The sequence below is a fragment of the Apostichopus japonicus genome, chromosome 13 (genome assembly GCF_037975245.1).
Source record: "Apostichopus japonicus isolate 1M-3 chromosome 13, ASM3797524v1, whole genome shotgun sequence".
NCBI lineage: Eukaryota > Metazoa > Echinodermata > Holothuroidea > Aspidochirotida > Stichopodidae > Apostichopus > Apostichopus japonicus.
Genome location: NC_092573.1, coordinates 14310035 through 14324872, shown reverse-complemented (window position 1 = coordinate 14324872; position 14838 = coordinate 14310035). Strand labels below are relative to the sequence as shown.

The 14838-nt window shown below is 37.9% G+C and overlaps 1 protein-coding gene across 4 annotated transcripts in view; it reads right to left on the bottom strand.

The window, feature by feature from the left end:
- Positions 1-14838, bottom strand: part of LOC139978582 (uncharacterized) — an 84495-nt gene that overhangs the window by 6284 nt on the left and 63373 nt on the right. Inside the window, exon 5 of one of the 4 annotated variants that reach the window (XM_071988921.1) lies at positions 11159-13239. The exons of 2 other annotated variants lie outside the window; for them this stretch is intronic. In XM_071988921.1, coding sequence (XP_071845022.1) covers positions 13131-13239 — 109 coding nt within the window. In that variant the 3' untranslated portion in view covers positions 11159-13130. Of the gene's footprint in view, positions 1-11158; positions 13254-14838 lie in introns of those variants that run through there. One more of the 4 variants, XM_071988920.1, reaches the window with a different exon arrangement.

The following is a 14838-nucleotide window of genomic DNA, read 5'->3' as shown; positions in this document are numbered from 1 at the left end:
GTTGAAAGATATTTCACTTGAATTTTTTACAATGATAACCAAATCCTTTTTGTTCAGTCTGCTACCATCAAACAAAGATGACATATTATATGAATTTACTGATGCTTTTGATAAAAGCCTTGATTTATCTTTTTGAACGCTTTGTTCGGTATATTCGGGGAATTTATTTGAATTTTGACTTCCTGAAAGATGAAAATTGTATAAATGAATTCGTCTATTTTCTTTCACTTTCTTGCACCTTTCACTTATGCTACATATCATAAGCACCACATACACATAACTACACTGTTAAGAAAAGTGTTGTAATTTTACGGTAGATTACCGACAGTCAATGTGCTATGTAGCCCCTGTTATAGCCCTGTGCTATAAGACGCAATTGAACTGCAGTTTTTAAGGGGGAGAAACGGTGCGACGTTTTTTTTTTTGACGTTCGAACGGTAAAATCACGTCATTAGAATTCAATTAAAGAACAGCTCCTCTCCTGTAAACGATTCTACTGTTATCAGATCAATGTTGACTCATTATGAACTTACATTATAAACTTATTCTGTATAATTACGAATGAGTACCACAACAGCTTAATGTGTACGTTTTTTAGAAAAGTCACCCAGGAAAGAACCTGGGCACCATAACCAAACAACGGAACGACTGGTCCACCCCTATAGTCCCCTTGCATCGAGACTGTGAGATCATCGTCAGGATGTGTATCACGATTCCCATTCAAGGGGAACATATTCAACACATGGTACTAGTGATCTGTTTAACTTTTTAAGAAAAGTCACCCGGGAAAGAACCTGGTATACGAACAACCAAACTACTAAACGACTGATCCGCTCTCAACCATATAGTCCCCTAGCAACGAGACTGTGACTGTGTGATCATCGTCACGGGTGTGTATCACGATTCCACTAAAAGGGGAACATATACTACACATGATCTTAATCAAAAGGCCGAAAAGTGATCTGTTTAACGTGCTTAAGTAATAGATGAAGTGCACTTGTGTAGGTTATAATAGTTGAAAGCCAAGTCAGCTATACATTCCGATTTTGTGTATTGAAGATTATAGTGAACACTGTCACTTTAGTGTAAATGCACAAAATTTGACACAAAGGGTAAATAATATGTTTCGAGTCATAATATCCACGGTTAATTAAAAGTGCATTCTCACCGTTATTCTACGATCAAAGGTGAATGTTAGTATATGGTATCATAGTATTTTTACTTCAATTACGTCCTGTGGTTTTATAGAACGGGAAGTGTAGGTACACAATGAATAAACATGCTTTATAACGGTTACTTTTATTTTAGCAGTAAAAATCGCTGTACTATACAAACGGCGTGCCACAGTAATGTTACATTTCACCTTTAATTGACAGTTGCTAGCTCAGCTGAATGTTTTCTGCAAAACTGCAAAACTCATATAAACAAACCATTTCAAGATATCTTAGGATAACATTGACTCATATCCTGTTACGTTGAAGTCATCCATCAAACCTCAATATAGTTTTGCATTCTGGTTAAAAGACAATATAGAGGCAGCTCTGCATTTTAAGTATTCAAGAACACAGCCATTTTACTTTTCAATCTAATTTCAAACTTGTATCATGGTTTATTTCCTTAAAAAGAAGGAACATGAGACAAGGAAAAAGGAGATGGGAGGAAAGGAAATGACACTGTTATCCCTTGTCTTGTATTTTTCTCAAATCTAAATGGATAGGTACTGCGTAGAAATATTCTCAGAGATCAATCATGATTCAAACCAACCCGCAATCATTTGTGAATACCGAAGTTCGAATCACGGTGGCGGCTGGAAGGTTTTTCACTGTTCTGGATTTTCCAAATCACTACAATTTTAACTCACGGACGACCCTCCAATCTTGGTACGTTTCCTTGCTATGCAAGGAACGGCAAGATTTATACATGTCGCTCATGTATACATGGTGAATGGTTTGCTTCCATTATTGCGAAACTATGAAACACGTCAGTGTGGGATTGATAGCATTGATTAATTACGTAACACTGATCCATTGACTCATCGAGAAATGCTCAATCTAATAACTCTACAAAATAAAACATGATTTGATATTCGAAGAAGAGCATACATATAGAGTGAATGCAAATAGCCACGTAAGCGACCGTTCTGTCTCTCATTCCTTTTCAATATTATAACGTTTAAGACCAAATTATATATATTTCTTTAATATGTAGATATAAATAGATATATATATATATGTGTGTGTGACGAACCGACTGATTCGCTCATCGTCAGTTGTGTATCACAATTCTCTAACAAGGGGAACATAATGTTACACATGATCTTTGCCACAAGGACACATGACAACATAAACACATTCACTGTTGATATTCCAGTTCTACAAATAATTTTTAATTTAAAAGGAAAAGGGGTAAAAAGTGTCAACTAACCTCCGTCCATAATTTGAGCTTGGCAAACGCAAACAGTAACAAGAAAGATACCAATGAGTCTATAAGAGAACATGGCTAACATCGATTTAGGAACTGAATTCAGAGTCTTTACGTCCACCATATTCATTGAAAAGCAGACTACAGGAGGTCAACTATATCTAAACTGGTATAATCATGAATGTAATGGTTTAGCCGTCTTGATCAGTGGGCTTATCGCTTTTGACTTCAACCGGGAGGATATTAAGGTTGTCGCTTCACGTCTATCACTGTTTGAAGTGATGAATGAATTAGACGGTTTTTGTGTAGTAAGCTAAGTTCTTCTATGTGATGCGTCACTGTAACACATATGGGAAGCAGAATGTATCTCGACTGAGCAGTACATTCCAACTGGCATTATACATAGCAGTACCGGAAACTCCTAGTGTATTTAGCCAATTGGTCTTAGTTCAACATTCAAATGTGGCACAAAGAGGAACAGAACATCCAAGAGATTGTCTCTACAAGATGTCTATGTCTGCTGTTAAATGGTTAATTTTCGTGAACGCCTCATTAAAGAGGTTATGAAGTGGTGGGTTTTCATGTCTTGGAATGGTTTATCTACATAATTATAACACCACCCATGCACAACTTTCCGTAAATGCGGCTTCAAACGCCAGCAATTTGCTGTCAAAGTATTCCCTAGAGACCTCTCGAGCTGCCACTCATAAACAATTCAAAGCGGCCCATCGCAGTTCATATGACGTCATCAAAGAAACCATTTCAGCCAAAGCCGACTCCCCGTTTTTTACCGATACGGCGTCATACAGTTTACTACATGTAACCACAACACTTTGCTCATCAATTGAACATGTGTTTTCTCGAATCTTCCGATTCCGAGGAAATGGGAATAACCTCTCAGAAACTTCGTCAAGCTTTGACGAAAATGATTTTCTTGAAGAAGAAGATGAAAAAAATAGTTTTCGAGGGTGATGAAGATATCGGTGTTTTTCCATATCAATTGAGCCCCTTGCAGAAGAATTGTAAAACGATCCCGATGGCCGAGACGCGTCGCTGCCGATCGAAGTCACCGAGCAGAACGGTTGGACTATCCTGAAACTGGTCGGTTGAGCATAAACAAAACCACCGTTATTAAGACCATGATATGATTTATAATTTAAAATGATCCTGCTACTTAACTTCGTAGCGAAGTTTCTAGAATTTTTTTACTTACAGTGCAAGGAAAGTGTGATATTCTGTGCAAATGCAATCCTATAGTACTAGTCGTGGTAACATGGGGTCTAGACCTAACTACTAGACGTTGTATAACAGGCTAGCCTGTGTAATTGTATCATCAAACTGTTACGTCAAATCATAACACAGGCCAGTTTTACCACAAAAGAAAAATTGCAGATGTAGTATTGATTGTTCTAAAAACCAACTGGCTTTGAGTTTTGTACAAAATATTAGGTAACCAATAAAACAATTCGTCATTTGCTGCATCAAGGAGGCCTAAGCTATGGTCATAACAAGTAATTTGACAATAGTAAAGGCCCACAGGCACTCGTGACATTGTTTATGTGTAGTGTTTTGTACGAGTCGTGTCCAAATTCCTCGATTTCTGTCATCTTTGGGAAAAGCGTGCACTTTAATTCCGTCTTTACTTGTGGTGGAGCAACCTGGGACCACACATCGGCACGGCATATTTAACAGTTACGAGATAAATTAACGTAAAAACAAAACTACAAATCTCAGAGCACTGTAACAGAGTAACGTTGTGTGTTTCTAGACGTTTAAGAATGTAAACATAGTGTTCTGGAAGTGAGCTGAGTTCCTCGACATTGCCGTATATACAACAATATTTAGAAAGGTTTTATAGCCCTCGAATGTTTGATCGTTTATTCCTCAAGGATGCAAGCTTTGTTTGACACGAATTTGGTATCATTGGAAAGCTACGAGTGTATAGAAAACGATGATTTATATAAATGTTTCCATTTCACCCCCTCTTTAAGACTAGGCACAGTTTACACTGTCCGAAATTTGTTTACATATACATGACGTAACATTTGACTTGTTTCATCCAGGATAGCAACTCTCTTCTAGGGTTGAATTACTGGACAAAAGAAAAGACGTAAATTTAGAATGTATGTCATCAGATGTTCAAGAATTATGTGACATCACAAAATATAAACGCGGTATGTAATTGTAACCACACTGTCTACGCATGATGTATGAGTGCCAAAGCTTTGGCAGACGATGGATGTGCCCTCGTTGTAAACTATATTGACCAAATGTTGCAGTGGATATATTTATATTCAAACTATATGTATGCTCTTCGTCGGATATCAAATCATTTATTTTGTAGATTTATTAGATTTGCCAATTTTTGGTGAGTCAATGGATCGGTGTTACGTAATTAACCAATGCAATCAATTCCACACTGAAGTGTTTCATTGTTTCGCCATTATGGAAGCAAACCATTAACAATGTATAAATGAGCAACATGTATAAATCTTGCAGTTTTCACTACATCATAAGGAACTGTACCAAGACTGGAGAGTTGCGTGTGACGTGCTAGCACTTACTTACTCTGATACTTTTACATATAAGCATATCCTACGCGATACCTTTATATAATATGCATATGCCTATGGACCATAGCAATTATATGACTTTGGACATCTCGTTTCCATACTATTAAATGATATCTGATTTCTGAATAATAACCACTTTTATTTTAATCCATCTCTTTGAAGAGCCGTATAGTCTTCAAATTAAATCAATTGTTGTATTGCAATTTTCTTGAAGCTTACTGCAAGCGGGTCAGAAATAAATTTCTTTCTGAATTGATACAGTCTAAGTCAATGTGTCTAAAGACAACTTATATTAAGAACATGTTATGGTACGCTGGTTTGAGGTCTTCAGGGCACGGTGTTACCTCCACGGATGTATCCCAGAATGCATCTACCATTGGTTCTTACACGTCATCTGGAAGTTCCTACTGTGCCAGAGAGTAAATATTTATCCAGAAAAAATCACTCATGAGTGTTTTATTGTCTTGTAATGTATCTTACCGATAATGGGTCCTTTATTTACCTCATTTTACTTCATTCACAACAAATGTTATGAAGAAAACAATTTAATAGGTTTGACTTCATTTTAAGGGCGACAGCTCATTCTCTAGAGCTTCTCAATCGAAGAATTGAACTTTTGTAATCTTTTTGAAATAAAAGACGATGATATTCATTGACCGATTTATTAGGTGAAAGGAACTTAAATCTGTTTGATTTGTCATTACTGTCCTTGTTTATTCCTTTCAGATCACTGTCAAGACTTGTGATTGTGGCAGCAAACAGGTTGACAACCGAATAGTCTCATTAGTTACCTGCTCAAGTCCAATAGATTGTTTTACACAACAATTTGTTAACTACTGTCCAACCACGCATAGGTCGTTCATATGTTTTAACCTTTATTTGCCAAACTGTAAATTACGGATATGGGAAATTTGTCTGGCAGAACGTATATGCATTTGACATGGTGTTAGTTGGGGCGTAATACGGTCAAACTTATAAAGCGGGTGAATGTGTAATGTTATCGGCATTCTTCTTACGGGTACAAGACCAGATTCGGAACAGGCTGATCACAATTGCATTCGCAAAGCCCCTTACTGACTTTGTTTTTCATGAAACAAAATTCTCAAAAATATTTTTCAAAGAGAAATTAACTTTTTGGGAACTTTCTCCTGTCTAGAGTGTCAGTATATCATCAAAGTGTACTGCATAGGCTCTACTAAAAATTGTCACTCAATGATTAATATGCGATTTTCGTTGCTTTGTAAGCTTGCGTGACTTTTACCAGGCCAAGTAATACTTGATGATTGAAACAGGGAGTTATTATGGACAACTCTCTGATTGGAACCATATTAGATTTATCATAACAACCTTACCCATCATATTATCGCGAGTTATTATCCGGCAAGTACTGTGCATAGCACTTCCGCGTCTTCTATTGTTTATTGGGAAAGAAATGTAATATCAACTTTTCCTAGTTATTTTTTGATGGAATAGCATTACTTGGTTATGTATTTAGGGATATAGCCAGATAGAATAGTGTTATTGGAAGTCAGTTTTTTACAGTGTCAATTGGAGTAATCCTAGCAAAGATAACCTGTCGTACACGTCAAAACAAGATGACATAATAGAAAATGAACAGGAAACGAACAGTCAGAGCTTTCATTGTTCATCTGAATGTAAACTCATTGACTTGTAGATTGCAACGGCAACCAGAAGTCAGTGAAATTCGTCAATATCTATTTTTGAAGACCGACGTGCACAAACAGAGGTCGACAGCACACTTAGTTGAAAAATCTTCAAACAATGCATTGAAATGATCAACAGATAGTTTTGCTGTTCAACTATAAATATTGTAGAAGAAGATAAAGAATCTCTCTGAACGTTTAACTCCATGTATTCTATGGATTGACACAATCAACTCTAATAGTACAGTACAACCATCTTTAAATTTGAAATATGATATTGAACGAAGCTCTCTCTTGGGGTGGAAAGATGGATGGCGATGAGGGTGTCCCCTCGTGTTACATAATTTAACTAGCAGATGTTTCACAAGCGTATATATTTCGAATATTTTTTTTTTTTTTGCTAAGGTTGCTGGAGACCCGGTCCTGTTCAACCCCATGAATGTTTTATTGTTTTTGCTTGGTCAACAATAAATGATTGAATTGAGTCCACCTACAGTATGTCAACTTTGCTGTAACAAACATACCAAGTAGAGATACAGAACACTTTATGAAAAAAGGGCGCTAGCTTAAAACTCAACGCTATTTTTATAGGAAATTTTATTATGTCTCTGAAAAGCATACATATATTCCGTTTTTTGAGAATAGTGCCTCATCAGGCCACATATTCAGTGGAAGGTGGCTTCACACATGCCGGTCGAAAAGAGTGTTTCAACCCCTGGTCATAATCAAGAATTCACGCACGCCACCTAGACCAACCCTCTGCGCATCCGTCCGGGTTTTCTGCGCCACCAAAGGAGAAATGAAAACGGGATCCTAGACCACAAATTGTGTCATACTACCACCAGAGCGTTACAAATCCCAGTTTGACTTGAACCATATAGCACGACTCCAGCGACCGGCAGAGCAATAGTTTTTCATCTACCCCGTATAGCACCGGCCACCACGTCTACTGTTATAAATATACGTAACTTCAGATGGACTCGAGCTCGGAACACCTGGTTACCAGTCCACATCTCTACCACTGAGCCCAATGACTAGGTAGCCTACTTCTCAAATAAATTAAATTTATCGTGACGGTTGTACAATGTGTATTCATCGCAATACATTCCCGTACTTTCAACAAACATTCCTTGCAAACAACATTACTGACATTAGCACAATGGATGAGTATTCTTAAGTGCACAATAATGTTGCAATGTTTATTACATCGCAACACACTGGAAGCGAGTAATGTTCTCTTTGAACGATCTAAATGTACAATAGACTTACACTGCAATGCTATTGATGACTTCAAAGCAAGTAGAAGAATAATGAAGAGATATCGTGCAGCTACAACGATTGCTATTAATTGTAGCGCACAGAAAAAGGAATGTTGGTTTCTTTGTAATATCTATATGTATATTCAGTACTATATAATACTGACGACTTCAAACCAATAATAAAGGATGATCGTTAACGATTTTAATGCATGAAATGCTGCGCCAACTTACGTACGATAGCATAAGTCGAATGTTTCAAATAACTAGTAAAAAAGTTGAAATAGTCAAACTTTAGATAAAACGCAGAAACTTCGGTATTAAAGTTTGACAACTCGAGAGACAAATCCAAACTCTGAGGAAAAAGGTGAAAGTTGTGAAAGTGTGCACATTTTTAGATAAATCGTTGAAATTTTCAGTGTCACATCTAGTTCAACTTAGCATGAACGAAAGTAACTAAGTTCGTTTTTCGAAGATAGCTAATCTGTTCAACGTTTTGCACTAACCCCCGCCAGCTCCCCCGCCCCGCCCCGCCCACCCCCCTCCCTCCATATTTTGTTATATCTTCGTAGCTCAACCACCGATGGTGATCTTGTTTGCGTTTGACTTTTCTAAGTTCTAAGTTCAAAACAAGGCAATTCACATCTTTTTCATAAGTTTCCCGAGTTCCAATGCCAAACATGCCTCCACAAATTACAAGTAATAACTCATTCGGCAAAAGGGTACTACTGAACAAAGAAATGCATTCCTAACAAATCTAAGCTTCACTATTTTTTATACATCTCGACCATCTTTTGCGAGTGCACCTTGTTGTGGTGTCCATGAAACATTGAGCCCACCTGCAACCCTCAAGACTGAATGGATGTCTAGACAAATGCTTCAGGTCACGTGATTTTGCTACACTGTGCACAACGTAGAAATTATAAGTATATATTGGCAAAACCTTGCGAATTACAGACTGAAAGAATCCCAGCTCGTCTACATGGGTGTCACCTTCAGTGACGCCAGGGCCATACCCTCATATAACCCTTGACTCTTCACTGGCTCTTACATAATGGTTCACATCCTATCCTTAAATCAGTCGGAGAAATTACTCCGATAGACTCCAACGAGCCGTCCCTGAAAACCCATCATCGCCTACAGACGACCACGCAACCTACGAGACCTTCTTGTGCGTGCTGCTGTTCCACCTCTAATTCCTAACCCTACACCCATTCAGCGTGGTACTTTCAAATGTGATCGTACTTCGAGATGCATCATCTGCAGCCACCACATTGTTGAATCCAATTCCATCACCAGCCACAGCATGCAACTCACACACAAGACTAAGGGTCACATCACTTGCACAACCACTAATGTCATATATCTGATCTCTTGTGAAGTTTTCGGCATCCAGTATGATGGTGAAACCAAATCCACCCTCAAGAAGCGATTCTATGGTCACAGATCCACAGTAAACACCATGAAGACTGAGACCCCAGTTGGAGAACACTTTAACCTTCCCAACCATACCATTAATAACATGTCCCTACAGGGGATTGAATCCTTAGGTAGCCGTCCTGACCTAGTACGAATCAGCACAGAGAGGCTGTGGATGCAACGCCTGTGCACCATTCAACCCCTTGGGCTCAACACTCAGGAAGGACATGACTAACTTTTCTTCTGACCCCCTTCCTTCTCCCCTTGTCCCCCCATCACTCCTCTTCTCATAGCCCTCTTCCACCCTTTTTTCTCCACACCTTTCTGTCTTTGTCCTTCTCCAGTTTATTTCCCTACCCCCCCTTCCCTTTATCCACCCTTTTTCCCTCCACTGTTCATCTCCCACCTCTCCTAGCTCTTCCCTTGTTGGTTTCTTTCTTTCTTCTCTCCATCCCTTGTCTACTAATCCCCTTACATCTATCTCCTTGTGTTCACCATGCTCATAAACTGTCTGTATTCTGTGCGTGTTTTTGTCCCTTCTGTTACTGTTACTTGTCATTTAGCCTTTGAAGAAGATCCAACTTACTTTTACACATTCTCCTACACAGGCTCTTTAGTGGATACGCGGTTTGCTAACAGTTCTATTTTATTTTTAAATCCTATGTTATATATGACGTCCCTTTTAAACATCTAAGTTGTAGCATTAACGTTGATTTCCCTGGTCATCGCAATTACATTCCGATGTATAGGGAATAGGTAGATGTCATTGTGTGGTTAGAATCAATTCAATGGAGAATACAGCTTATGCATCTTCCTTCTAACGTTAAGCTTATACACAAGTAATCAAAAAACCTTTGTAGTACTCCAATTTGGCTACATTTGGAATAAACAATAGAAAGAAAGACAGACTATTTCCTTGTATCAATAAACATATATTTAATATTCTTTCTATTGTCAATATAGTCATTTTCTATTGTAAGTAGCTTATCAAATACTATAAAACTGCAATTTTACCTTATTTTCCCATGTATTTTTTTTTTTTTTTTTTGGACAATTTCACCAAAACCATGCTGTGCAATATACTTCAGGCAAAAGAATCTAACAATATTATTCAAAGGAGCGCACGTTAATTTCAAATCTCAGAAGTTAAACTAAAACGGTCAATAAACTCGCACGAAAGAATATTAATAATTTTTTTTTTAAACCAGTAGCTTTTTGAGTTGATCGTAGTAAATGGAAATTCAATTCAATATTTATATCCTATAACCAATTTGTTCCTTGTTTTGACTATACTGTGTACCGTTAGTCTGCAAGTTGGATTCTTAATAACAAAGGCAATATCGATAAGTTTGAAAATTCGAGATTTGTGAATTGCATGATTAATACTCGTAAACCCCCAAGAAAAGTGTCTTTTATAGAAATTAATGGAAACATTCATTAGTTGTTATTTAAAATACGCTTATGTTTCTTGGATATAAAAAATAGCATAAAGAAAGGTTATATTTTACAAGAGCCGGTGACCGATAAACGTAACTAATTATAAAGCTGTCTTGAAAGAAACCCGAGAGAAAAGAACACCTGCACGGCGGCACCCTCGGTAAAACACGACGAACGAATCTGATAAAAAGCAGTATATCACATCTTTGTTTTAGTCATATCTGAGTAAAACTAGAACCCTCTCTTTGTTAGGCTTAAAAGAAATGTCTGGTAGCTCTAAGAATTTACCTTCAAAAAACGATAAATTATTAGCGACATAACCCACGCTCCATACAGTACCTACAGTAATCACAGCAAAAAGCGCGTTTGTATTAAGCTTAATTTCTTCCTTAATTGTTGGTGAAATTTCTTATAAATTAGATATGCTTTTAAAAACTTCTTAAGCCGCCATATATATATGTAGTAGATCAGTGGTTTCGTGGTCTTTGTGTAACACATGATAAGTTTGAACAGCAGACTCTTCGTTGTTTACATTGCGATGTTCAGCTCCAATGCGAAGAATGTTCGCATGTAGGCTGCTCTAACGTTTACAATCGGACAGTTATGCGAAGCCTAAGCTTCTCGGTACTACGTTCTGCCCTGACATCGATTCCGCCAAGTGGTTCCACCAAGTTATTTTGATGTTCCGAATAATTTTCAAGTTTCCTTTTACTGTAAAGTTGATCCGTGAATTTTATCTCAGCGATTTCAAAGAACAGTTTATGTACTGTGGTTTGAGTGCGAGAGTGAAGTATGTGCAACGCTACGTACGTATACCAACTGGGCATGGAATAGTAGGCTGTATACGTTCGCGATACGAAAGATAAACGTAACTAATTATAAAGCTGTCTTGAAAGAAACCCGAGAGAAAAGAACACCTGCACGGCACCCTCGGTAAAACACGACGAACGTATCTGATAAAAAGCAGTATATCACATTTTTGTTTTAGTCATCATTGAGTCTAGAACCCTCTATTTGTTAGGCTTAAAATGAATGTCTGGTAGCTCTAAGAATTTACCTTCAAAAAACGATAAATTATTAGCGACATAACCCACGCTCCATACAGTACCTACATTAATCACAGCAAAAAGCGCGTTTGTATTAAGCTTTATTTCTTCCTTAATTGTTGGTGAAATTTCTAGTTAGATATGTTTTTAAAAACTTCTTAAGCCGCCATATATGTAGTAGATCAGTGGTTTCGTGGTCTTTGTGTAACACAAGATAAGTTTGAACAGCAGACTCTTCGTTGTTTACATTGCGATGTTCAGCTCCAATGCGAAGAATGTTCGCATGTAGGCTGCTCTAACGTTTACAATCGGACAGTTATGCGAAGCCTAAGCTTCTCAGTACTACGTTCTGCCCTGACATCGATTCCGCCAAGTGGTTCCGCCAAGTTATTTGATGTTCCGAATAATTTTCAAGTTTCCTTTTACTGTAAAGTTGAATTTTATCTCAGCGATTTCAAAGAACAGTTTATGTACTGTGGTTTGAGTGCGAGAGTGTAGTATGTGCAACGCTACGTACGTATACCAACTGGGCATGGAATAGTACGCTGTATACGTTCGCGATATGAACGTATTGATAATAGGCAATCACCTGTGCGTGTACACACGAGAGTATATTTGCAGCGGAAATAGGAGTGCTAACTTCAAGTCGCTCGTTTTCCCTTTTTGCCTGCACTACGTCAATCACCAAATTGATGCGTTCGAACAAATGGTGCTTTTGGTGAAAAACTATTTGAAAACCAGATTTCTACAAGAAGAAAATGTCGAATGGGGACAATTTTCAAATGGTTAGAAAGAAAAAAATAATAACTACAAGGATAATGTATCAAAATTTCCACCAGACAATTCCTTTAAATCAACCTGTTGCGTTTAAATACCAAAACTTGATAATAACAGATTCTACTTTCCCTCCATTAAAACAAGGAACTATAGTGGTTCATATAAATGCCGTCAAGTGGCTATTCATGCACCAATAGTCTGCTGATAATAGATTCAGTTTACTATTACTACTAAAGATGGCCAATTGAAAGTTTTGCCTCCTCTTTAGCTTCTTCAGCCTTAGGCAAATGTTGTTGACCAAAGGCTACTTTAATGTTCTTAGCTACAATAGAAAGTAACACCTCTTATGCGGTCGTAGGTCATATCCAAATATGACTGACACTTAACAAGCTATAAAAAAAAAATTAAAAACCCGTTTCACAACATATATCATTATAGACTAACCCTATGCAAGACAATGGACTATATCCATTCCAACTAGATATGGTAAAACAAGGTGGCTATGTTTTACAGGTAGTCCACCATTTTGGTTTGTCTTTATTCACAAGTAGCGTAGGTAGAACCCTCTTTATCTTCTTCAATCGTCATGTCCTTCATCTTGATGTCTTCTGCTTCCCCCGATGCCCTTTCTTCTACCACCACACGCCTGGAGTACTCATGCTAAAATGGAAGAAGAAAAAATATTGTGATTAACTTTAAATAAAGAACATTAACAATGATGCGATTTAGGGATTTGCAGGTTTCATCTACGAATTTTGGTCTTATGCCATTACTTTGACCAAAGACGGTACGAAGTCATTACAATGTCCTATTTACCACCAACCAAGTTTGAAGTGCAAGACCTTTACAGTTTAAGAGCAGCTTGCTACACAGTTTCTTTGTAAACTTTGAAACTCAACTGATCTTGGAAAAGTAATACAATGTAGAAATTAAAAGTATGATAACTTAGACGAAATAAGTGGGATTTTTTAAAAATAAAAACCCAAAGTTCTGGGTTTAATGACCTCTGACGGTTGACCCTAAAACGTCAACGGCAAAGGTCAATCAAAACTTGCAGTCCACTGTTCTTATGGTTAAAGAGAAGTTTGTAACACAATTTGAAGTCTGCAGTTTTCCAACATGGCAAGAAACATTTTTGTAAGTTTTGTGAAAGCTAAAGTTAGTTTAATGAACTTCTATCTGACCAGACGTCCCGATATCTGGGGACAGTCCCCATATTTCATGCGTCATCCCCGGAGTGTCCACGGAATTGCCCCCGCATTTATGTGTCTTCCCTGGAATATCCATGAAGTTTTTTGAAATACCATGGATAATTTCAAGTTTCCTTGATTGGCCTCCTCAGCTTGAACTTAGACTGAGCTGTGACTGTTTACAACTAGGCTACATACATACATTTCATGCATGACTCACAGATAAAGCTAGGCAACCCAGATCGCTGAATAATTTCATAGCCTGTAATTAACATTGGAGCAATTTTGAAAAACCTAGACAACCAAAATACTGAGTGACCATCAAAATGCCTTTTTTCAAAGTACAGTGTATGTATATTAACCCTTGATGTCCACATGTCCCCGGATCTCCTGGAAAAAAAACTATGGTCACCTTATTCCACTGTGAACCCTTGACTGAATGACGTCATTTAACAAGGAAGCTCAGTAGGCCTCACAGAGGCATACGCACACCAGATCTGATGCCGTTAATAAAACATCCTTTCGTCCAAATTTGGTCAAATCATTGTGGGAGACATTTGTGGAGAAGCAAAGTGGGGGCAGTGGGAAGGGGTTGGTATTGGTTGAACTGGGGAAAAGAGTTTGTTTGCAAACCGATGCAAATCTAATTTCTTGCCTCGACGATCTGAATGGAGCGGAGCTGAAGAGGTGGACCTTGTCACCTACACCCACTCGCTCGCGCCATCAACAGTCAGAGATCCAAACAGTGAATGAATCATGCATGTTTAGTGCACAGGAAACCGCCAATTGCCCGAAATTGAAAGTTGGGTAAATAAATAAAGAATAACACACCAGAAAAAAATCCACTTTACTACCAGTTTTGTCCTTTTGGGATATATCAGACAAAGGTAGGAATCGAACCCCCGATCTTGGGTCACGAACCGAAGTCCGTACCACTGGACCACAGTGATTCACTGGTATGTGAATGCGTATAAATTGGTTTTGTATAACTGTTATTGAGGGCGAATGACCAAAGTGTTATGATTGTACAGAATGCACCCCTGGTGATTTGAATC